The 24,734-nt window shown below is 43.7% G+C and overlaps 1 protein-coding gene across 3 annotated transcripts in view; it reads left to right on the top strand.

The window, feature by feature from the left end:
- TBK1 (TANK binding kinase 1) overlaps window positions 1–4,858 on the top strand; it is a 54,173-nt gene extending 49,315 nt beyond the window's left edge. For all 3 annotated transcript variants that reach the window (XM_077833433.1, XM_077833420.1, XM_077833428.1), the window contains 3 exons: window positions 334–440; window positions 947–1,018; window positions 1,980–4,858. In XM_077833433.1, the coding sequence (XP_077689559.1) occupies window positions 334–440; window positions 947–1,018; window positions 1,980–2,031 (231 nt within the window). In that variant the 3' untranslated portion in view covers window positions 2,032–4,858. The remainder of the gene's footprint in view (window positions 1–333; window positions 441–946; window positions 1,019–1,979) is intronic.
- Window positions 4,859–24,734: the final 19,876 nt, after the last annotated feature.

Raw genomic sequence — 24,734 nt, 5'->3', positions numbered from 1 at the left:
TACTATATTTATTAATAATGTTACTTGTGCCTAGGAGCCTCAGTCATGGATCAGATCCCTTTTATCCTAGGCACTGGACAAACATAAAACAGGGAGATTGTCTCTGTTCTTGAGAGCTTACAAAGAGTAAGATGAGAGAATGCAACAGACAGACAGGAGAGAGCATGAGTCAATACTACTCAGCATGATAGGCAGCGCACAGCTGCCTAACCATAGTCATGGCTTTTGTAGGGGAATATTTCAAGGAGGGATTTGAAGGTGGACATTGAAATGCACATGGCAGTTTGCTGGGCTGTGATCATGTTACTTACTTACCTTATTTATTTATTGCAGTTACAAGAAACTCTGCGACAGAAAACGTTTGCAGCTTCCACTGGGATCAAACATACAATGAATCCAATCTATCCAAGTTCAAACACTTTAGTGGAAATGACTCTTGGGTAAGAATTAGGTGGATAATTGTAATACTTTCATGTGCTTTCTATAGAGGAATTAGAGAAAATTTGTGTTTTTATTGTTGACTTAACTTGCCTTTCCATTTTTAAAGCAGTTAAGTGGCTACGGCATAAAGGTCAGGCATTTTCTGTCGGTTACAAAAACAAACTGGTATTTCTGAATGCTGATGTACTTATGGACATGAGGGAAAAATCATACCATTCACTGTTTTCATTTATTACTTTTGTCAGATTTTGTTCTCAAGCCAACTTAATATGCTTCTCCTTTATTTTGTACACGATTGCAAGTTACTGGAAACTTCATTGTGATGAGTCACTCTAATGTTTGGGCATCTTCAGAATATTTTTTCTTCCAATTTTATTATTAAACTGTTTCTATTATACCATTTTGACACATTTATTTCATAATGAATGTAACATTAAAACTGGCATGCAATGGATAAAACTGTTTATAATCGCTGAAGACCTTTCTTTTGCTTTTTGTTATACAGTATGAAGAAACTGAAGGAGGAAATGGAAGGTGTTGTTAAAGAACTAGCTGAGAATAACCACATTTTAGAAAGGCAAATAGTAATTTTTACTTTTTGGTGGGGGGTGTTATAATTTGGTATGGAAGTTAATGGATGCAGGGAGCTAGAAAATGGGCAATTTTATCTCTTGGACAGCTGTAGTATAGACACCTGTTTCCAAATTGTTTCTCTGAGACATGTGTCAAGCTGATATGGCCACAGTTGTTGTCTTTATTTGAAAACAATGCTGTTTGTTCCATTACTGTGGAAGTTAATTTGTGATGCAGGTAAAAGCACCAAGAGAGCTGAAATTACCTAGGGTCACTTAGTGGAAATAACTGTTGCTCAGAGTGGTGAATGCTGGATTTACACGGTATTTCTTGCAGTGATCCACAGGCTCGTATCTAACCTTTTTTAATTTTCAGATATCACTTTAAGTTTAATAACTATGGAATGATACCAATCTGTATTAGTCATTCTGCAGTTTTAGCATTAGCTGTGATGAAATAGCACTGAGAAAACAAGTCAATCATACTTTTTATAACCATTCTGAAACAATGCTTTCTTTAGTGGCACTGAAAATGATTCTGTTCTGTCTACGCTAGCAGTCAAATCATTTTCATTCACTGGTTCAGGGGTATCCATTGCAGATGGCAGCTATTAGTAATGGGTCCATTTCCTACACAGGTGTTATGATCTGCCTAAGGCCTCCTAGTGAGTTTGTGAGTCAGTGGTAGTACTGGGCTAAGAACTCACTTGTTCCTGGTTCTCGGTCCTGTGCTTAGATCATTCAGTGACCTGTTGTATACACGCTCTTCATGTGTCTCCAAGAATACTATTTTAAGAAATAAATGTGTGTTGGGGTGTGGCAAGAGGGGGGGAAAGAACATAATTAAGTTATAGTTAAATGAACTCAAAAAAGAAACACGTTAATTTTATTCTAGAGTAAGCGTTAATTTATTGTGTATTAAATCAAGTTTAATCAGCTAAGAATAAAATGTTTCTTTCACTTTAGATTTGGTGCTTTGACTGTGGATGGTGGCCTGCGGAATGTAGACTGTATCTAGTCAACAAAGGACCATGAAAAGACTGTTCATTTTTCACAGAAAAAAAAAATGCTATAAGGGGCATTTAAATGCAGAAAAAGCATTCTGTACAGCAATTTTTTTCTGCGACTCTAGTATTTAACAAAATTATGTAAATATGTATATACTGTAAATATAACAATTATATCAGTTTTTTGTTAATGTTAAAATAGAATTACTGTTAAATTTTCTGACCTGGTTATAAATTTTATCCCTTTAAGGAACTATGGCAAAGGATTACGGCAATAATGCTAAATAGACATTCATTGAATGTTGACTTTTGGGTCACGATTTACTTTTGTTTCTTGAAAGAGAATTTGTGGCTTGAACTAGCTTGCATTCAGAGAAGTTATTAATAGTTTTTAAAACAGTGGTCCCAAAACTGTGGGGCGGACCCCCTTAGGGGTGTGTGGAAGAATGTTTTGGGGGCACACAGCAGGGCCCAGGTCAGTCCCCACAGGGGGTGGAGTGGGAGTACCATCCAGCTGTGCAGTAATGCAGGAGGGGGGCATAGACAGATTCCATTACTGGTAAGGGGGGAGTTGCGACAGGAAAAGTCTGGGCACCACTGTTTTAAAGGGCGCTTGGGCTTCCCTTAATACCAGTGTGTTATTTCAGAACCTAGTCAATGACTCATGATCAACTACAGTACTTGAATGAAGACCATTTGATCTTGTCTTTGCATCTGTAATTCAATGTGAACAGCACGCATTTAGGACGAAGAGAGGAGATACGTTTCTTCCCCTTTGTCTACCAAGTTAATAGTCCACTTGTGTGTGAGAAAATAAATTCACAAGGTTTTTAGTCCTGTCCATGTTGGGTGCCATGTTCTTCATGATAATCATTTGGCTAAGTATTATGGGAGTTTAGTGTTGGAGTCCATAAATCACTTTGTCTTGCTTCAGTGCTAGTTTAACATCAGCAAAATAACTATTTTTTAAAAATGTAATTCTCAGAAAGGGACCAAAACCAACAAAGTACAGTGTCACAGCTTATGACTAATAAGATGTTAAACTTGGGAGGGAAAACCTAGTAATACTTTCTTACATCTGTGGTGCCCCATACTGAAGGCTTCTGGCATCTAACAAAAATTATTTGAAACCAAAAGCAGCTACTAAACAGAAAAGTTAGCACATTCAAAACCAGTAACTGCACGCAGCCCAACCCCAAATACAAAGTTAATACTACACCCTGCTCCTCCAACACTGCACAACTCAGCCCAAAACATGGAGAAGAAAACTGTCTCCTCCAAAACCTATGAAATTAAAAAGGAAGCAAATATCCTGAGTTTTGTCACTGATGTAGTCTGCTACATATTGTTGAGGAAGAGCATTCAAGGATCATGGGCCTTCTGGAGCAAAGGCCTCATTCTTTCTCTTTTGAGACAATGCCATGGATGGCCAACAGTTCCATCTCTGCCATTCCTGTTTGCAATAAGGCATGTAAGGTAACATGTAGTTTCTGAAATAGATTAGTCCTAGATTATTTCATGCTTTTTATAAGCACAGTAAAACCCTGAAGCATGCAACCAAATAAAAAGCAGCCAGTAACAGGTACACATGTGTAAGACTCAGTTTTGTGATGTTTATTCCCCTGTCTTTCTGCCCCCATCACAGTACAGGAATAAAAATTTCAAAACATTAAAATGTATTTTATACTTAAAATAGAAATTATGAAGTTGGTGTTTCTGGTTGGTTGCTCCAGTCTTAAAGTAATATATACACTGCTTTACAGTCTCTAATACTGGGTTGCTTTTATTGCCTGTTCAAATATCATTTACCCCTACGTATGGTAAAAGATGCTCCTCAGCTTGCAAACTTTTTGGAAAAAATTGCTCTGCAAAATCGGTTCAGCAATTTTGTTGCCCAAAAAAGAGAGAAAAAAAATCCATTTTTTCTGGGTTAGCCATGTCATTTAAAAGTGTTTACTTCAAAGTGTTTAAATTATGGGAATATTTTAGAGCCTGATTGTGTTAGCATGCACATGAATGACTTCATGTCGGTAATCCTGCTGAATGTTAGTAAACTTTATGTGCATAGATGTTTGAAGAATCAGGTTCTTAAATTGTACATAAATGTATATTGGAATAACAGATTATTTCTATGTCTATGTTATTTTGTTCATTATTTTAAGGAATTTTAACTTTGTAAAACAAATTATATTGGTTGAAAGATTGAATTTTCAGAGAAAAGACAATTGTAAGAGGAATAGAGGAGTCTTATTTCTCTTACACTGAAGCAGTCTGAATGGGGAGAGTTAATCGTTGTAAACATAGTTTGTATGCCACAGTGTACAGTCGCTTACTATTTTCACAAGGATGAAAATGTTTAATGTTTTTTTTTTCTATCATGTTGCTTCATAACATGTTCATTTTAAAACACTGCTGGTTTTAGTCTTGTAAATCCACCAATAATGTATATAGGCTTGTTAAAATTGTTTTGAAAAAGTAATTTGTTACAAACTGGCTAATGGACTTGAAGTAATCAGTTAAGCATATTACTGATTACTTTCTTATGAAACATCCCTTATTGGCTTTAGTCCTTGATGCATGGTGTGTGGTGTACCATGAGATTGGCTGCGTTCATACCAACTGTCATAATATTGTCAATCCTTAATATGGAAAGAATAGGTTTGCTAAGACAATTGACAGTATTATAGGGTTTTTTTCCCCCTCTGAAACTGAATTACTACTTTAGAGTTATAGTGTTAAGTAACTGATTAAAGTAATACATTAGCAAGCCCGTCTACATATTAATTGTAAAATTGCATGAGTGAATGACTTATATACATAAATACAATATCAACCATTTATTCTAAGGTGTGTCTTTAATTTCCAGGCTTCTTTTCATCATTTATTTTCATTTTGTTTTGTAAAAATTGGCTTATAATTTTCATGACATACCACTATTTCCCCCTTAAACGCAAATGAAATATAAGGAATAAAATTACAAGTTTCAAACCATTATTTAGATTGCAGTAGCAGCAAAAATGTGCTCAGTACTGTCCTAATACAGAAAAGAGTGTTTCTGTCCTGCGCAATAATGGAAGCACTAGCATAGACTAGGTGCCAGCAGCAACAAACTTTTTCACCACTGTATTGTTTAAACTTGTTCTGAGCAGTGTGGGTGTGCACATGTTGTGTCCCCTCAGTGCTCATCCTACTGATACCTTTTCTGCACAGGAGCTCCCACTGAATCTTGCTAATTCAGTAGCAGAAGTTTTAAGAAAAAGGTCACTGTAGACACAGTATGTGGGACTTCATAAAATACCTACAGGGTATAATGCTACAGCATGGATTACAAAAGGCGGCAGGAGACACTTCACTCATAAACATTTTAAAAAGTTGAACAAGCCTTGAAAGGGAGTAAAAGTGAAACAAGGAACAAACAAGCTAGACAAACTGGTTTGGGTAAAATTAGAACCAGTCTCTAGCCAATTCTGAAACAGCTCGCTCTTTCATTTAAGTTTGACTGCTAAGTATTCCAATACATAATTTTCATGCATGTTTCCTACCTCTCACTTTCTGATTTTGATTATTTTTGATGGATGTATTAACTGTAATAGTTCCAAAAAAGACTAATCTCCAACCAACCAACCTGAGACTAATCGTTTAATTGAAGCAGAGAGGAAAGCTATCAACCCTTAGCCCTAGTGCTTTCCAAAAAGCATTTTTGTATACAGAGAAGACTAGGGTAACAGAGGAGACTAGGGTCTGGTCTATGCAAAAAGGTTTACCACCACAGCTGTGCTGGTTAGGAGTGTGAAAAAATCACAACCTAACGAACATTGCTAAGTGGGCAAAAGCCCTAGTGTAGATGCAGTTCTACCAGCAAAAAAATCCCTTTACCTATATAGCTTATTTCATGCATGGAACTCTTGCCAGTATAAGCTATATTTCCACTTCAAGAATTTGCCAGAGTAGCTATACTAGCAAAAAATCTAGTTTCAACAAGATCTAAGCATGCATGGAAGAACCTCTGCAGTACTGTAGCAAGGTCATGTAGCAACTGCTTTAGTTAAGGTTATAAAAGTTACTGTAAACCTCCTTTTTCAGTCATTCAAACTTTCTAAAAGCTTTGCGTCTTGAACTGAAGTTTTTCATGTTTAGTGCCAACACAAAGTTTATTTTGATTAACTGAAGCACACTTCAATCAAATCTGAGTTCTGTAGAGCTTAAAAAGCAAGTTTTCCTATTTAATAATAGTACGACTTATTTGTATCACAAAAACAGATGAACTGTTACATGTGAAACTTTGTATGGCTATAGACCTTGCTCTGCAATGTACATGATTCACTACAGTTTAGAAATATGGGGTGAAAAAATTAGAGTTGTTGCTGTTTAAAATTTGCCCAGCTACTCATATTAAACACAGCTAAGTTCTGAGTTATAATTTAGCTTACCAATAAAATCCCTAGTCCCTTACTTGCTAAAAACCAGTGTGGGCATTTTTTCAAAAGTTTAAAGGAATCCCAGAACTTGGAAAAGGGATCTCCCTCCTGGACTACTCCAGTATTCTCCACCAAACTACTTTTGCCCATGGCTTGGGGCACATTGGGACATTTTGCTATAAGGTAAAGCTTCTCTGTGCAGGACACAGCTTTCTGAGCTATGAGTCCAAGACTGTGGCACAAACTTTCAAAAGAACTTATCAGCAGAAACCTTAGCACCTTCCCCTCTAAGTGCCACTTCTTCCACCTTGTCTTCTCTAATAAACATGTACATTAAACAAACAAACTCTATCAAAATGAAATACTGCACTGCACACAATTCTCTGGGGGAAGAGGTTGAGAGCGAGAGAACAAACTACATAAGACAGACCTTAGTCATGTTCAATGTACTACTGGATCGCGCTCACGTACTATAGGGATGAGGGCGGGTGGTATAAGGGTCTATTATGGTATAGTGGTAACTGGGCCATAGTTAAGATCACATTATAGTTTTAAGAGGAATTTTAAACTTGTATTTGTAAAAATCTCAAAAAATGGCAAAAAATACAAACTTTGAGCATTTTGAAATTTTCATGGTGGTTTGATAAAAAGATGAATTGATACAGAAAGATTAAAAAATCATCCTTTCTGGTGATTTTATACACAAGATTGTCCCACTTTTCTTTGTACCCCTTTTGCAAGAAACCTAAAATACTATGCAATCTGTCTTTTGGGTACATTTTTGTTCCTTGTGTATTGATTCTCACGAAAGCTTATGCTCAAATAAATTTGTTAGTCTCTAAGATGCCACAAGTACTCCTTTTCTTTTTGCGAATACAGACTAACATGGCTGCTACTCTGAAACCTGACAGTAGTGTGTGTCTATAGAATATTTTATTTCTATTTAGTCATAACACAAGATATGTCAAATTTTAATTTGGTGACATTTGCTCTGGGAAGGAGAACTTTCCTGAGCTGGGAAAGAGGAGAGCAGGAGTTTGTATTGTCAATTTTAAGTGCTCTTGCAATTCACTACCCTTATGATTGACTACACCCACAAACCCCAACCTAGAAGACAGGGAAGAGGTGTTGAAACTCTTCCCCCTCGCCCTCTGCAAGCAGAGAATCTAGGTCTCTAATATGACAAACACCAATCTTGTCCACTGCATCACACAGTTTCCCTTCAGAGTGAGTAAACCAGATTTCCTTTTCCTCTCTGTAACTACTGTAAACCACACTCCTCTCCCAGAGCCAAGTATAGAATCCAGGATTCCTGATTGCCAATATTCTACTACTGACTGGTAAACAGTTGTGTAATCCATTGTTAGTGTGTGTCAATTCCTCTTCCAGTGGCTGTTCTATAACAGGACTAGTAATTACTGTATTTCTGTAGCTCAAAAAGTAAAGGCCTAAGCTAGGGATCTGAAGGTCAAAGAATTCAAATCCTGCTGCTGGACTATGTGAAGGCTGGCATGGTCACATGTGATTCATACAGTAAAAAGATGCCTTTAAAACAGGTTTGTACCTAAAAACTATGACAAACTGTAAATTATGGTATGGATCGCCAAAATGCATGTTTTGCATTTCACCTCTCTCTCTCTCACTTTGCTTGTAGCCCATTGGTCAAAGTATGTGTTGTGTCCCCTCAGTGCCCAACCCAGAGAGGATGAGAGTCTGTAACAATTCTCATCATGAGAATGTGGCTTTTCAGCACAAGCCATAAAGACTCATGCTTTTAGCTCTGAAAGTTGTTTCAATCACTGGTGTTGGCCACATGGCAGCCATCATACTTTCAGGTGTCCATAGTAGTATGTTTGAAGGTTGAGAGGAATGCTTCATACTGGCGGAGAAGGGGGAGAGCAACCGGCAGACCTCGGGATATAATGCAGATGTGTGCATGCTGGAGCTGCTGCTGGCTGTATCCAGGTTCTGGAAGTCCACAACAGGCTGTGAAGTGTTTCAGTAAGTGAATGATTACACAGACTCCTTCTCAGAAGTTCCCTCCAGATGACAGGTTATATCAGGGGTGGGCAAACTACAGCCTGCGGGCCACAACCAGCCTGCCAGCCATTTTAATCCGGCCCTCTAACTCCCACTGGTGACCAGGGTGTGGGGCTTGCCCCGCTCCAGCCGGGGAGCAGAGTTGGGGGCCGCTCCACGTGGCTCCCAGAAGCAGCCGCATGGCCCCCCTCTGGGACTCCAGCCGGGGAGCAGGGTTGGGAGCCGAGCCATGCGGCTCCCGGAAGCAGCAGCATGGCCCCCCCTCCAGCTCCTATGTCATAGGGGCAGTCAGAGGCCTTCATCCTGCATGCTGCCCCCGCCTCAAGAGCCGCCCCTGCATCTCCCATTGGCCGGGAATCACAGACAATGGGAGCTGCAGGGGTGCTGTCTTTGGACGGGCAGAGGTACCAGACAGCGCCACGCATAGAAGCCTCCTCCTGGGGCTCAGGGCTAAGAGTGCAGGGTCTGGGAGAGAGTTATGGTGCGGGAGGGGGCTCAGGGTTGGGATGCAGGATCCGGAAGGGTGTTAGGGTGCGGGAGTGGGCTGGGGTTAGGGGTACAGGGTCTGGGTGGGAGTTAGGGTGCGGGAGTGGGCTGGGGGTGCAGAGTCTCGGAGGGAGTTAGGGTGCAGGAGCAGGCTGGGGATGGGGGGGTCTGGCCAGGAGTTAGGGTGCAGGAGGGGGTTCAGGGCTGGGGCAGGGGGTTGGGGTGCAGAGCACTTACCTGGAGTAGCTCCCATTTGGTGTGGGGTGTGCAGGTGCAGGGAGTTCAGGTGGCTCATATTTAGCTTGTGACCCCCAGATCCCTTTCTGCAGTACTCCTACCTAGGCAGTCATTTCCCATTTTTTGTGCGTGCAGCTGATTGTTCCTTCCTAAGTGGCATACTTTGCATTTGTCCTTATTGTATTTCATCCTATTTACTTCAGACCGTTTCTCTAGTTTGTCCAGATCATTTTGAATTTTAAATTTTGAATTTGTAATGAAAGAGTGTCATGAAGCAGAGGCACAAGGAGGTAGAGTTAAAGTTGCAACATTCATTTTAACTGGCTTCTTGACTTTGAAGGGCTTAACTCTAATGCTGCTTCAAGTGCCTACGTAGGAGACGCTCAAAAATAAGGTGTTTCAGTCTCCACTGCTTCCTGCTCCGCTAGCTTGCAAAAGATTAAGCACAGACCTAATAAAAAAATACATATATTAAAAAATCTCAAACTTTGTGTAATGCTCTGTGATTGATGAACCCAGCCACCGTTGACCAAAGCTGCCAGAATGTAATTGTCCTTGACCAATATACTTAAATTGCATTTTTGTCCTGTAGTTTTCAAAGCATTTTAAAAAAAAAAGTAAAGAAGTGTTATTAGCATATTGCAGAGCACAATAAAAAAGAAGAGACATACGAAGCAATTTGCTGGAGATGCAAGCTGATCTAGGAGATAACTCATGGGTTTAGCACAACAGAAAGATGGGCTTTGTTTCCAGCTCTGCTACAAAATTCCTCTGTGACGGTGAGAAGTCCCTTAGGCTCCCTGAGGTACAAAGAGGTTATCTGTAAATAAGAGTAACATTTGACTCCCACCACACTCCCCAGCAGTTTCTGGGAAGCACAGAAAATTAAGAGTAGGAGTGTAAGTAATAAGACTAGAATTCAGAAATTCTTGGTGTCCAGCCCTGGGGAGGATATCCATTCTATTCAATATTAACAAACAGAATTGTTTAGTGACAGGGTTGCATCATAACACAGCTTTGTCAAACTTGGACATTAATGCAAAACTTTAACAGTGACTTCATATGCTTTTATATACATTGTATGACAGATTAGCATACTGTCTGTCTGACTGTCACACATTCCAAACATTCGGGAAGTTATTCTGAGTTAGCACTACTGAAGTCACTGTCAAGGTTTTGGATTAGACTGCAACTTTGACGGAGTTAAGATGTGAATTGTTTTTGGGTATCTGTTGGAGATTGAAGTGAAAGCTTTAAGGAGCATTAGAAGATGTTATCAACAGTGATCAGGCACTGTGAAGGTGGAAAGGAATGCATGAGTTTTCCCCCTTAACTTATCTCTTTGTATTTAATATTTTGGGTTGCTGGGGTGTGTCCCCTCCTGACACAACCTTACCCATCACTAAATGTAGTTTTTGTTTGTTAATTGTCTAGTTTTTTTTTTTTTTATAATGTGTTGGTGTATCTCAATGGATAGCTCCTCAGATTCAGGGAAATGAGGATCTGTACGTGCTGGGGAATCGCAGGGAGAAACAGTGATTATGAAGTTGCTTCTATGTCAACCTGACAGAAGAATATGAGAGGCTTATGCCTTAGTAATATCCTTGTGTGTGTAAGATTTTACCTTCATTTAAGTTACTGTAAGTAAACATGCAAAGAGCAATCCTCCAAGTTTAGCAGTGACAATATGACCCAGGGAATAGAAATTGTATGGCAGGCCATGAATGCTCACAAAATTGAGGCTGGGGGTGAGGGCTCCGGCGTGCAGCCAGAAATGAGGAGTTCAGGGTGCGGGTGGGGGCTCCGAGCTGGGGAGTGGGGTGTATCAGAGGGTAAGGGCTCCGGCTGGGGGTGTGGGCTCTGGGGTGGGTCTGGGGATAAGGAGTTTGTGGTGTAGGAGGGTGCGCAAGGCTGGGTCCGAGGGGTTTGGAGGGCAGGAGGGGGATCAGGGAGGGGGCTGGGGTGTGGGAAGGGGCACAGGCTTCGGCTGGGGGGTGCGGGCTCTGGGGTGGGGCTGGAGATGAGGAGTTTGGGGTGCAGGAGGGTGCTCTGGGCTGGGATCGAGGGGTTCAGAAGGCAGGAGGGGGATCAAGACTGGGGCAGGGGGTTGGGGCAGGGGGAGAGGCTCAGGGGTGCAGGCTCTGGTTTGTGCTTACCTCAACCGGCTCCCAGAAGCAGCGGCATGTCCAGGGGCAGATTTACCATGAAACACACAGTGCCCTGGCACAGGGCCAGGCACTCGGGCAGCTCAGCACCGGCGTACCCCCTCCAGGGGGGCTGCTCCATGGGATGGGGGCTATGGGAAACAGGAGAGGAGGGAGGGAGGCTCACCTGCAGCTTCAGGGAACCAGGCGGGAGGTGCGGGTAGCGGGAGCGCTGCGAATGCAGGCCAGAGGATTCAGGAGAAGCACAGGGCAGCCGCTTCTCTCTGGCTGCATGGCTGCCCCTGCTCCTCCTGAGTCCTCCAGCCCATGCTTGCAGGGCCGGATTCAGAAAGGGGGTGGGGCTTTAGGGGCTGCAGCCCTCGACTCTGGGGCCCACTAAGCCCTGGGCTGCAGCCCGTAAAGCCCTTGCGTTCCAGTCCTGCCTGGTGGAGGGTCGGGGTGGAGGCGGCTCTGAGAATCATGGCCAATGGGAGCTGCGGGGGGTGGTGCCTGCGGGGCAAGCACAGGACCACATGGAGCCACCTGAACTTCCTCCACCTGCACCACCGCACCAAACGGGAGATGCCACAGGTAGGTGCTCCGCACCCCATCCCCCTGGCCAGATGCCCCATCCCCAGCCTGTTCCTGCACCCTAACTCCCTCCCACACCCTGCACCCCCAACCCTGAGCCCCCCCCGCACCCTACCTCCCACCCAGACCCTGCAGCCCCAGCCCACTCCCACACCTTAACTCCCTCCTAGACCCTGCACTCCCAATCCTGAGCCGCCTCCCGCACCCTACCTCCCACCCAGACCCTGCAGCCACAGTCCGCTCCCACACCTTAACTCCCTCCTAGACCCTGCACTCCCAATCCTGAGCCCCCTCCTGCACCCTACCTCCCACCCAGACCCTGCAGCCACAGTCCGCTCCCACACCTTAACTCCCTCCTAGACCCTGCACCCCCAACCCTGAGCCCCCTCCCACACCCTACCTCCCACCCAGACCCTGCAGCCACAGTCTGCTCCCACACCTTAACTCCCTCCTAGACCCTGCACCCCCAACCCTGAGCCCCCTCCCGCACCCTACCTCCCACCCAGACCCTGCAGCCACAGTCCGCTCCCACACCTTAACTCCCTCCTAGACCCTGCACTCCCAACCCTGAGCCCCCTCCCGCACCCTACCTCCCACCCAGACCCTGCAGCCACAGTCTGCTCCCACACCTTAACTCCCTCCTAGACTCTGCACCCCCAACCCTGAGCCCCCTCCTGCACCCTACCTCCCACCCAGACCCTGCAGCCCCAGTCTGCTCCCACACCTTAACTCCCTCCTAGACCCTGCACCCCCAATCCTGAGCCCCCTCCCGCACCCCACCTCCCACCCAGACCCTGCAGCCACAGTCCGCTCCCACACCTTAACTCCCTCCTAGACCCTGCACCCCCAACCCTGAGCCCCCTCCCGCACCCTACCTCCCACCCAGACCCTGCAGCCACAGTCTGCTCCCACACCTTAACTCCCTCCTAGACTCTGCACCCCCAACCCTGAGCCCCCTCCCGCACCCCACCTCCCACCCAGACCCTGCAGCCACAGTCTGCTCCCACACCTTAACTCCCTCCTAGACCCTGCACTCCCAACCCTGAGCCCCAGAAGGAGAATGCAGGAAAAAAATGAAAAAAGAGGGGGGGAAGGAAGATGAAGCTGAGCACAGGGCCGCACTAACTCTAAATCCACCACTGGGCATTTCCCTTCTCCTACTTCTCCCTGAGGCACAGCCCGGGGGCACTGCACGCTGCCCCGTCCGCAGGCACCGCCCCTGCAGCTCCCATTGGCTTTGGCTCCCGCCAATGGGAGCTGCAGGGGCGGTGCTTGGGGCGGGGGCTGCCTGCAGAGCGGAGGCCCCTGACTGCCCCTATGACGTAGGAGCCGGAGGGGGGAGGGGACCATGCAGCTGCTTCTAGGACCCTCCCGTGGCGCGGCCCCGGACCCTGCTCCCTGACTGCGGCGCCGGAGGGGGCAAGCCCCAGACCCCACTCCCCAGTGGGAGCCAGAGGGCCGGCTTAAAGCGGCTGGCGGGCCGCATACGGCCCCTGGCCGTAGTTTGCCCACCCCGGGATCATACTTAGAAGGCCCTGAGTGCAGGGGGCTGGACTGGATGACGTCTCCAGGTCCCTTCCAGTCCTAGGCGTCTAGATGGTCAGGTGCCATTTTTCTGGTCGGAGAGTCCTCGGACCTCTCATGCCCTCTGCACGGTGCCGTCTGTTCATTCCCCTTCGGAGGCTGAACAGCCCATCACGGTAACTGACACGAGTAAACCGGGTCCCTGCCCTCCAGCTGCTCCGCTCCCACCAGCAGGGCCGGGCAGAGGAGGGAGGGGGCTCTGTGACACCGGATCCGGCCGCCGTCTCCGAGCGCTGCCCTGGCTGTGGTGACACCTGATTCCCGGGGCCGAGGCAGAGGAGGGAGGAGGCAGCGTGGGACACGATACCCCCCCCCCCCCCCACACACACACAAACTCCCCTGGGCACTGGCAGAGGGGCCCTGTGACCCCAGTCCCGCCTCCCAGCCCAGGCGCTGGCAGAGGATGGACGGGGCTCGGCCCTGGTCTGCTCAGCGCCCGCCCTGGGCAGGTGCAGCCACAGGCTGCGCGGTGCCTCCTGCCTGGGCGGCTGCAGCCGGGCGAGCCCAGGCGGCGCGTCCTGCCTGAGGCGCCTCCCGAAGCTGCGGGCTGCGCATGGCGGCGGCGGCCCCCGAGCCCGGCGGGCTCCCGCGGGCGAAGAGGAGGAGGCTGCCGCGAGTGCCGGTGGTGAGGGCGCCCCGGGCGGCCGGGCCCCCCGCGCTGCCGGCCCTGGAGCTCTTCATGCCGCTGGGGGAGCAGCAGCCGCCGCAGCCCTGCGCGGGCAGAGCCGCAGCCCCGGGCCCGCTCTGCGGCCGCCGGCGACCCGGCCCGCAGCGCCCCCGCCACGTCCGGACCATCTTCGAGCCCGAGCCCGAGCCCGAAGGGCAGCGGCACCGCTTCAGGCTGCAGGAGGCGGTGAGGACCTGGTGCGACCTCTGCTGCCACTTCATCTTCTCCCAGAGCCTGCGGTGCGCGGGTGAGAGCCTCCCCCCCCCCATTCCAGCCCTCCAGCGCTGGTGGCCTCCCCCGCCCTCTCCCCTGCCCTTGGCGTCTTCTCTCTTCCCCCTTCCCTCGTCTTGTCCTGCCTCCTCTTCTCCTTCTGCGTTTCTCACCCCCTCTTCTCCAGTGGTCTCAGCTTTCCTCCTTCCCCCCTTCTCCTCCTTTCTGTTCCCCTCCTCCCCCCGCCAGGAACAGGGCGATGTTGGGTTAGAGCCATGTTCAAACAAAATTCCATGGTCTAGGTCTGTACCTCGCCTTGCACAGGGCCTTTGAACATGGTTGGGTACCTGACATGAACCAGCTAAAGCTGACTGGGAACCTAGTTTGGTCACAGTTGTGCTTAAGCCAGGTGACAAGTTATGAAATAGGATTGTAAGGCATCTAATGACATGAGAAATATCTACAAGTATTTGCTGGTGTAAACACTTAGGAGGGCAAGAAGCTGCTTAGGGTGGTTACAAGGAAATACAGGGTGACTGAGTAATGGGGTGGAATTTAACAGAAACATTTAGGTTGTACATCAGGAAAAACTGGCTAATGTTGAGATCTGTTCCTGTGGAATAGTTACCCAAAGGGCGTGGTGGGAGCTTCATGACTTGGAACACTTAAAACTAGACTAGACAAAAAACTGAAAACACACAGTAGGGAACAATTTTATATTGGCAGAGGAATGGATTATGATTTTCTAGATCTTGCCCAGCTCTGACTTCTGTATTACCCAGAACTGTTGTAGGTAGAATCATTGTAATGATTATAATTTTTCATATTCTAGAAATTAGAGAAGGAAAATGTATTCGGTCATCTAGTTCATCCCTCTGCCATCACAGGGTTGTTCTTGCAGCATGTTTTCCGGTAGCAGGGTTTTATTTTTGTATTATTTCTGATGTGGGGAAGAGGAAAGCCAACTATTGGGTTTTAAGTACAACCATTTTCTTGAGATCTCAACTAGTTTTAGTTACATCTCCATCATTTTCAGTCTCATTTTTATTTTGTCATTGCTCCGATAGCATACTTCATATATTTATATAGGTGTGTTTTTGAAAGTTTGTACATATAACAAAACCACTAGAAAGAAAACAATAGTTATGCTCTGTGAACTTGATTTTGTGTGTGAAGACTGGAAGGAGATCTGAGGTGGTTTTTAACTTGGTGCTCTGAAACTAATTTTATCTTGCTTAGTAGAGCCGTTTTGCAACCCAATTTTCAATCTATACTTCCTCCTTTTAGCAGAACACCATAGTACATACCTTAGATACAACAGATTTGTGATATAATTTATGGAAGTGTGTGCTATGGACCAAACTAACCTTCCCTGAAGCAGTCCTGAGATTCAGTCCAGACAAATGTGTTTTCTTCAGATCACTGACACCATGGACAGGTTTGCAAAAAGAAAAGGAGTACTTGTGGCACCTTAGAGACTAACCAATTTATCTGAGCATAAGCTTTCGTGAGCTACAGCTCACTTCATCGGATGCATACTGTGGAAAGTTTAGAAGATCTTATTGTATACACACAAAGCATGAAACAATACCTCCTCCCACCCCACTCTCCTGCTGGTAATAGCTTATCTAAAGTGATCACTCTCCTTACAGTGTGTATGATAATCAAGTTGGGCCATTTCCAGCACAAATTCAGGTTTTCTCACCCCCCCCCCACACACAAACTCACTCTCCTGCTGGTAATAGCTTATCCAAAGTGACCACTCTCCTTACATTGTGTATGATAATCAAGGTGGGCCATTTCCAGCACAAATCCAGGGTTTAACAAGAACGTCTGGGGGGAGGGGGTAGGAAAAAACAAGGGGAAATAGGCTACCTTGCATAATGACTATTTCCCCTTGTTTTTTCCTACCCCCTCCCCCCAGACGTTCTTGTTAAACCCTGGATTTGTGCTGGAAATGGCCCACCTTGATTATCATACACAATGTAAGGAGAGTGGTCACTTTGGATAAGCTATTACCAGCAGGAGAGTGAGTTTGTGGGGGGGGGGAGGGGGGGAGAAAACCTGGATTTGTGCTGGAAATGGCCCAACTTGATTATCATACACACTGTAAGGAGTGTGATCACTTTAGATAAGCTATTACCAGCAGGAGAGTGGGGTGGGAGGAGGTATTGTTTCATGCTTTGTGTGTATATAATAAGATCTTCTAAACTTTCCACAGTATGCATCCGATGAAGTGAGCTGTAGCTCATGAAAGCTTATGCTCAGATAAATTGGTTAGTCTCTAAGGTGCCACAAGTACTCCTTTTCTTTTTGCGAATACAGACTAACACGGCTGTTACTCTGAAACATGGACAGGTTTGTGGTACATCCTCGATCTGGTTTTCTGCAGTAAGTATCTTAAGTTCGTTGAAAAGATACCATCAGTCTGAAGCCTACTCAGTTTTACAAAATGAGTTAAAAGTAGCTTCAGATACTACACTTGCCCTTGCAGCCACTTGCTAATTTTTGTCATTTTAGGACCACATTTGTAATCTGATGTTAACACTGAAAATGCCTTTTTTCTGTTTATGTGTATTAAAATTAGGAATTGAGATGGGATAGGACACTGGTTCAGGTTTCTTCAGAGGGGTACTGATATGTATTTTTGCTGTTTACACAACAAACCTAATGTGAAGGAACCACATGGGCACAGTAGGATCCAAATAACTATACACAACATGTAAGGCCAAGCGCCCTAGCTACATATATACACTGCTGCTGTGGCTGGGTTGTGGTAGCTTCTGAAACACAAAAGACAAATGAGGGCCACTAGAGGGCCAGCAACCTCTTTGAAGGGGTACTACCCAATTCCTGCACATTATCTGTACAATGAAGAGTAGTCATATACTGTAGTCAACTCCCATACACTTGAGTTTTAATGTGTCCTCTATAGAGACAATATGCCATTAACTAGGTTTCTAATTTGTGCACTTTCACTAGCTAGTCTTCAGCTTCTCATAACTCATTTTAGACTAAGATGTTCTTTTCTTCTACTAGCTGAAATACTAACTAATTTTTCCATTCTTCAGTTCTTTCATTTTAATTACAAAACTGTAATATAAAGTACATACACACACCTCCTTGTTGTTATTTGTTATTTTAGGAAAATGTTCTGTTTTAAAATTTTTAATTTAGTGCTTGTGAACAATGCTAGCTTAACATCCTTGCAGTCTGAAGTTTTCTTTTTGTCACATAACAGGAGTAGGATGAGCTGCTGCAGTGCAAGCTCCCCCACACTATCCTACCAATGTCGCTCTACCATGTTTGGTAAGGCCCACCTCCTATGCTTGTGATTATACTAGCCTTTGTTTCTAAAATTTCACTTTATTGCTTACAGTACTGTAGTCCTAATGGTGGTAGGAACAGTGGGAGTTTTATTGCACACGGTGAGTTGCTTGCATTTTTACCATCATGCCATCTAATCCTGATCTGAGCAAGTCTAGACAATGTGAGAACTACCTTGTCTAAACTACATCTCCCACTGAGGGGGGTGCAATAGGGTTGGCAACACTGGGAAATTTTAGGGAAAAAGCCAGTGAAGACAAGGAAAAGGCTAATGAGAGGGTAGTTGTCTCCATATCCGTTCACTGCTTCTGCTTTAGCTGCTATTGTATCAACACCCCTATGCATCTTATTCAGTTTTAATACTTGTATACAGTATATTGAGGGGCAAAGGTCTCCTTGTATGATGCTTGCTGTGAGATCCATTCTTAGTGAAATAGTTCCAGTTCAAAAAACTGAAAGAGTTGTCATACTGTGCTACTGAGATTAACCTAGTGTAATCCTCAGTGGACTGAAGTGTTAGACTGCATGAACCATAATCTCCTTTGCCTTCGATTAGCACCTGATATTTGAAACTCAGGGAAGGACAGAAAGATCAAAGGATAATTTTCTTATATAACATTCCATTCTGGCTGCAGAGATGGTAGTAAACTTGTATTGTTTTCCGTTAAAGTGTAAGAGTTGCTTTAATTATTCTCCTTGGCGCTCCAGCTTTATGCAGGACGCTATTGGTTTGAATTAGACTATATATAACTTGACTGTGTGTGAAAAAAATTTAGGTTTGGTATAATTATGAGAGGACCCATAATGTCAATTTTTATATAAAAACATTTTAAAAAAAATGTGGTATTTATTAGCTTATGTGATGGATCAAATATTCTGTTGCTAGCAGGAAAAAAACCCTTAAGATTTCAGCCTTGATAATATATCCTCCAGCGAAACTTTCCTTGCACAGACACAGCTTTCAGTGATTATATCTTCTCTAAAACTAGCTCCATCTTTATGACTTACAGTACTTCAAGCAGTTCTGTCAAATTGCGGTTACAGTAGCACAGGAAATGGGCAGATAAATAATTTATAACCTCTACATGAATACATCTTTTTAAAAGCTGTAAACAATAGCTCAGATACACAGATATTTCAAGAAGCTGATACGTCATAGTTTTGTAATATTTTTCTTGTATTGAGGCAGTCATTGGCTTTATTTTTTTCAGCATGAACTCAAACCAAAGCCCAAAATACTAGAAAATCCTGGAGAAAGGATGGGGGCTGGGAAAAGCAAGCACATGGTGAATGATTTTACGTCAAAACTGGAAAATGGTAATTACATACCATGGCCATCAGCATCATATTTTTTACAGCCTACCCTTCTGCAAGTATTTAGAGGACTGAAACTAAACTAGATCCAATAGTAATGGTTTATATTTATCTATCATCCCTTCCATTTGAGGATCTTACATCACTTTCTAAACATTGGGCCAGGTCCTCACCGGCTATCAATTGTCATATATTCACTAACTTAAATACACTGATTTGAACCTGCTGAGGATCTGGACCATTAATGAGTTTACCCATGCTATTATAATTCCCATTTTATTTATTGGGAAGCTGAGATAAAGAGGTTATTGTCTTCTGTGGCTTTGGGAAAATCATCTCTGATAGAGCCAGAACTAAAATTCAGATCTCCTCACTCTTAAGATATGTCTATATTTACACAATATTTGGATGTGTAAGTCTCCCCTAGTGACATTCTAGAGGCAAGTTATCGCCACTCCTTTCCTCAGCTCCTCCTCATCTTCCTTCTTGTTGCCAGATTGAGTTGCATTTTGTAACTATCGTGGTGAAAATTAAATGAATCAGCAACAAGAAGTAAGGGGCACACACAGAGACATCAGGGTTCCGATCTTTCACTCTACTCTAGTTCCCAAAAAACTGACTGACTATTTGTAGAGTATATATGTGAGTATTCCCAAGTATGAATTCCCCTCCATCAGCTGTGGTATTTGGAGAGGCAGGATAGTCTTGTGATTAAAGTACAGTAGTGAGACTGGGTCCAATTGTGCCAATGTAGACAGAGATATCTCTATCAGTGCAAGTATCAGAGGGGTAGCCATGTTAGTCTGTATCCACAAACACAACGAGGAGTCTGGTGGCACCTTAAAGATGAACAGATTTATTTGGGCATAAGCTTTCGTGGGTAAAAATCCCCACTTCTTCAGATGCATGGAGTGAAAATTATTAGATACAGCATAAATATATTGGCACGTGAAGAGAAGGGCGTTACCTTACCAGTACAGCTATGCCAGTACAGTAGTAGCAATGGTGGAAGTTGCAAGGTCCAGGCATTTTTACCACTGTATCATTGAATCCTGCAAGGGGAACTCACTTGTGTTATATTGCCACAATTCAACAATGAGATGTTCTGACAGCTGAAGCAGAGGGAGGACTGGCTGACTAGCAGGCTAGGTCTGATATTGCAATTCCAATAACCTATAAATGTTTCCATAGTTATACAGAATTTAGCAGTCAGAGGAATTCCTAAATGCTTTAAAACTCACTTTACCCACCACTAAAATGGTATGTACCCAGTGTGTTAAACGGTAGACCACACCATTACACGACATTTTAGAAAAGGAAGTGAAAAACAGCAACATTATATTAAAACTCAGATAATTTAGTTCATCACAATGTAGTTTTACCTAAACAAGAACTAGACTAAGATGTCAGGACTAACAGCCTTACTTTTGCCAAAAATGTCTTGGGTTCTCTAATGGCCACAAGGGTTGTTGTATGTCTCATTTGAAAGTCAGCACCTCCAACACAGCAGCATCTCCCAGCTGGATCATTGGTATGCTACTGGAAAAGAAGTAACCATGTACCAAATCACCAAGATATTCCAGGATCACCAGAGGTGGTTGGGTTTTTTTGTTTGGGGTTTTTTGTTTTCTTTTTTAAAGTTTTTTCCATCCATCTAACTTATGACCAGGATCAAATCTGTTTGGTTTGACAGTTCAGACAACATCAGAGTTTGAGGTGCTCTCACTGTAGACAAAGGAACATACAATTAAGGAGAATGTCAAAATAAAATTAACTCAGCAAGTTCTTTATGGCCATATCAAGACAATGCACTAAAATAGTGTGTGCGCACAGGCATGCATGTAGTACCAACTAAGAGAAAATGACCGCAAGATCTTTGTATCAGGGATTGTCTTTGTGTCTGTTGTATTTAGCACAATGGGACCATGATCTTCATTGAGGCTTTTGGGCCCTACCACAGTACAAATAATAATACAGAATTACTACATTGCCTGAAGGACTGTCAAGGACATGACCGGGATGGCAGGTCAGAACTCAGTCAGGGCTAATGGTCAGAGCCATGGGGCTAGCCAGGCCTGGAGTTTAGAGCAGAGCCAAGAATCAGGGCCACAGGATACCCCAGGGCATGGTCAAGAGCAGAACTGAGAGGGTCAGAACCATGATCAGAAGCCAAATACCTGAGCCAGAGACTTGGTCAGGAAGCAGAGCCAGGGGGTATCAAGGATGGAGAAGGGTAGGGTCTGACGCAGGCATAAGAGCAGGTTGGGCAGGAGGAGGCACAGGAAGCAGGACCAAGCACTACTGTGGCTAGGAAACACATTGAGCAGTCAGCAAGTTGTGGCTGTTGCTGGGTTTAATAGTAGTTAGCTCCACTCCTCCATCACTCAGGAAGTGCAGTCAATTAGTCAGCCCCTGTAAAGATCAGCTGTGTCCAGTGTGTTGCTAGGAGACTGCCCCTGCTGCATCTGGCTCCCTCACAACTAAATACTAAGGAACCTGATGTTTTGGGGGGAATCATACAAAATCAGGGTTGGAAGGGACCTCAGGAAGTCATCTAGTCCAACCCCCTACCCAAAAGTCTTGTAACTTTGTTTTCAGACATCTGATACAGACTGAAACATATTTTTGAACAACTTGAATGAATAAGATCAGGATTGAAACCTACAATTCAAAGGAAAAAGTTCTTCAATTTCAGAAGCAAAGGGACAAGGTGCACATTACTCAATCAGCAAAGAAGCAGATCGTATTTCTTAGAATAAACTAAAACAACACTGATTGTATCTTTACCTGGAAGGACATCAGCCCAGAAAGACAAATCAAGTGTTATGAACTACTTCTGTTAACAAGGGACTTTGTGGTTGAGCCCTTGTTGCTGTTTTGGGTTACTTTTCAAGAGAAGTCTTTCATTTTTTAGGAGACCAGAGCTGCACACAGCCCTCCTAACCTTCCCATTCCTAATTTTCCAGATTAAGAAATAGACAGATACTCCAGATATGCATAATGCTGTTGTCTAATTTGACCTGTACGGACAAATTGGTTTGAGACTTGTGTGGTCTGGATTATTCAGATTGAAACTAACTTGATTTAATGAGTTATAATAAAATACAGTTTTTGTCTTTTTTTTTAAAGATCCAAAATATTGAATGTAAGAATTCAATGAAGTAATAATCACTAATTGCTTGTGTTTTGCTATTGGCATCATAATTTAATGTTATGTAAAAAATGTGGTGTTCTTGTATCATGTGACCTGTTCTGGCATTTGGGAAAAAAATAGGTGTTTATATTGTTGTTAGGTGGAAAAGACAGATTCTTAACTTTAGGCTGCCAGGAGTTGGAATATTGTTTGTGGGTTTGGAAGAACAACATTTTTTAATCTGGTTCATGGATTGTGTGATGGGTTTGGTCACAGAGACCCCCTTGGGACTGCCACCTGATGTGCTGAGACTACCTCTGAGCCCATTTTCCCTGCCAGCTTCAGTACTTTGTCTTGTTGAGCCAGACAGGCTAGCCTGCTGCAAACACAGACCCAGGTCTCAACCACATCCCCCAAAAGCTGCAGACTTAACTGAAAACAGCTTAAGAAGTTCTCCTGTCTTTAGCACCCAGACACCCAGCTCCCAATCGGATCCAAACCTCAAATAAATCCATTTTACTCTGTATAAAGCTTATACAGGGTAAACTCATAAATTGTCCACCCTCTGTAACACTGACAGAGAGAGATGCACAGCTGTTTACTCCCCCAGGAATTAATTGCTTACTCTGGGTTAATTAATAAACAAAAGTGATTTTATTAAGTATAACAAGTAGGATTTAAGTGGTTCCAAGTAATAACAGACAGAACTAAGTAAATTACCAAGCAAAATAAAACAAAAACATGAAAGTCTAAGCCTAATAAAGTACGAAACGAAATGCAGGTAAATCTTACCCTCAGATGTATTCCAATAAGCTTCTTTCACAGACTAGACTCCTTTGTAGTCTGGGCCCAATCCTTTCCCCGGTACAGTCCTTGTTCCAGCTCAGGTGGTAGATAGGGGATTTCTCAAGACTGCAGCCCCTTTTTTTCTGTTCTACCCCCTTATATAGCTTTGGCACAAGGCAGGAATATTTTGTTTCTCTGGGACCCCGCCCCCCCCTCCTAAATGGAAAAGCAGGTTTAAGATGGATTCCAGTACCAGGTGACATGGTCACATGTCCTGGGAGACTGCAAGCCTTCATTCTTCCTGGCCTGACTCACAGGAAGATTTGCAAGTAAACAGAGCCATTTACAACTAGTTGTCCTAGTTGATAGGAGCCATCAAGATTCCAAACCACCATTAATGGCCCACACTTTGCATAATTACAATAGGACCTCAGAGTTTATATTTCATATTTCTAGTTTCAGATACAAGAATGGTACATTTATACAAATTGGATGACCCACCCTCAGTAGATTATAAGCTTTGTAATAATACCTTATAAGAGACCTTTTGCATTAAGCATATTCCAGTTACATTATATTCACACTCATCAGCATATTGTCATAAAATCATATGGAGTGCAATGTCACAGAGTGGATGCATGCTTGTTGCAATGGGGGTAAAGTGAGTGATTTTGTATATACTAGCTCTACATTTCCTAGTGCACACATCTCTGGAATAGTTTTTCTTTTTCCCTTTCCTCAGTCTGGAGGTTGACATTATTATTTATAATACACTGGTTCATTAAATCATAGAAAAATGTCACTGATTATTTTCAGGAAATTTATCCATGGTGATTAAATGTTGTTGTTTTTTTTTGGCCTTATTAACAGCATGGGTGTGTATTTCCATATGCTATATTTTGTGATTATTATAAGTATACTTTTAAAATATGCAAATCATTGCATATCTGAACAAAGACAAGTTAGGGAACCTAACTGTCTATACAGAGGAGAGTCCCAACTTTAGGAAAAGATTAAATCAGATGATATTTAGAGGCGTCATCAGTTAAGAATAAGCCATTCCTTTTAAGCATTAAGTGATGAAGCAGTTCTGGGAACTGCCAGACACTCAGTTTAAAAGCTGGCACTTATGAAATGAAATCTAGTGCTTCTGAAGACCATACTCTGTATATGAAATTAAATATATACAAGACAAGTAATACTGGTAAAATCTTTGCTGGTATAGCTGCATCTACACTAAGCCAGCACAGCTATGTTGGTCAGGGGTGTGAAGAGGTCTGTTGCTTGACGAACATAGCTATGTTGGCAGAAGCCCTTAGGGTAGACACAGCCTAAAAGATATGTCAAACTTGGGCTATATAGATTTTCTTGGGCCCTGATGCTGCAGAGATCTTTGCACAGCCAGACCCCTGCTCCCTTGGAGAACTCAATTGACTTCCATGCTGGCAGATCTGATTGCAGGATTGAGGCTCCATTTTGTAGTTCCTTTTATATTCTTTAGTTCTTTCCTTACTGCTTAGATTTGATTGTTACGTTATGCTGCATAAAGAGTATTGGGTTATAGTAGGGTGCTGGTTTGTCTATTACAGTTGAAATGCCCCAAACAAGAATCTCCTATTTGCATTTCTCTCTCTCTCATTCAGAGGATCTTCCATTTTCCCCTTCTCATCCCCAAAAGGATCCTTGTTCACTCAATCTTCATTGGACATTAGAGGTCTGGCATAGTTTCTTTTGGAGCTCATTGGTGACATTGCATTTTTCCACCAGAAGGATGTGG

This window comes from Eretmochelys imbricata, chromosome 1 (genome assembly GCF_965152235.1).
Source record: "Eretmochelys imbricata isolate rEreImb1 chromosome 1, rEreImb1.hap1, whole genome shotgun sequence".
Taxonomy (NCBI): domain Eukaryota; kingdom Metazoa; phylum Chordata; order Testudines; family Cheloniidae; genus Eretmochelys; species Eretmochelys imbricata.
This window is presented reverse-complemented; position numbering and strand designations above follow the sequence as displayed.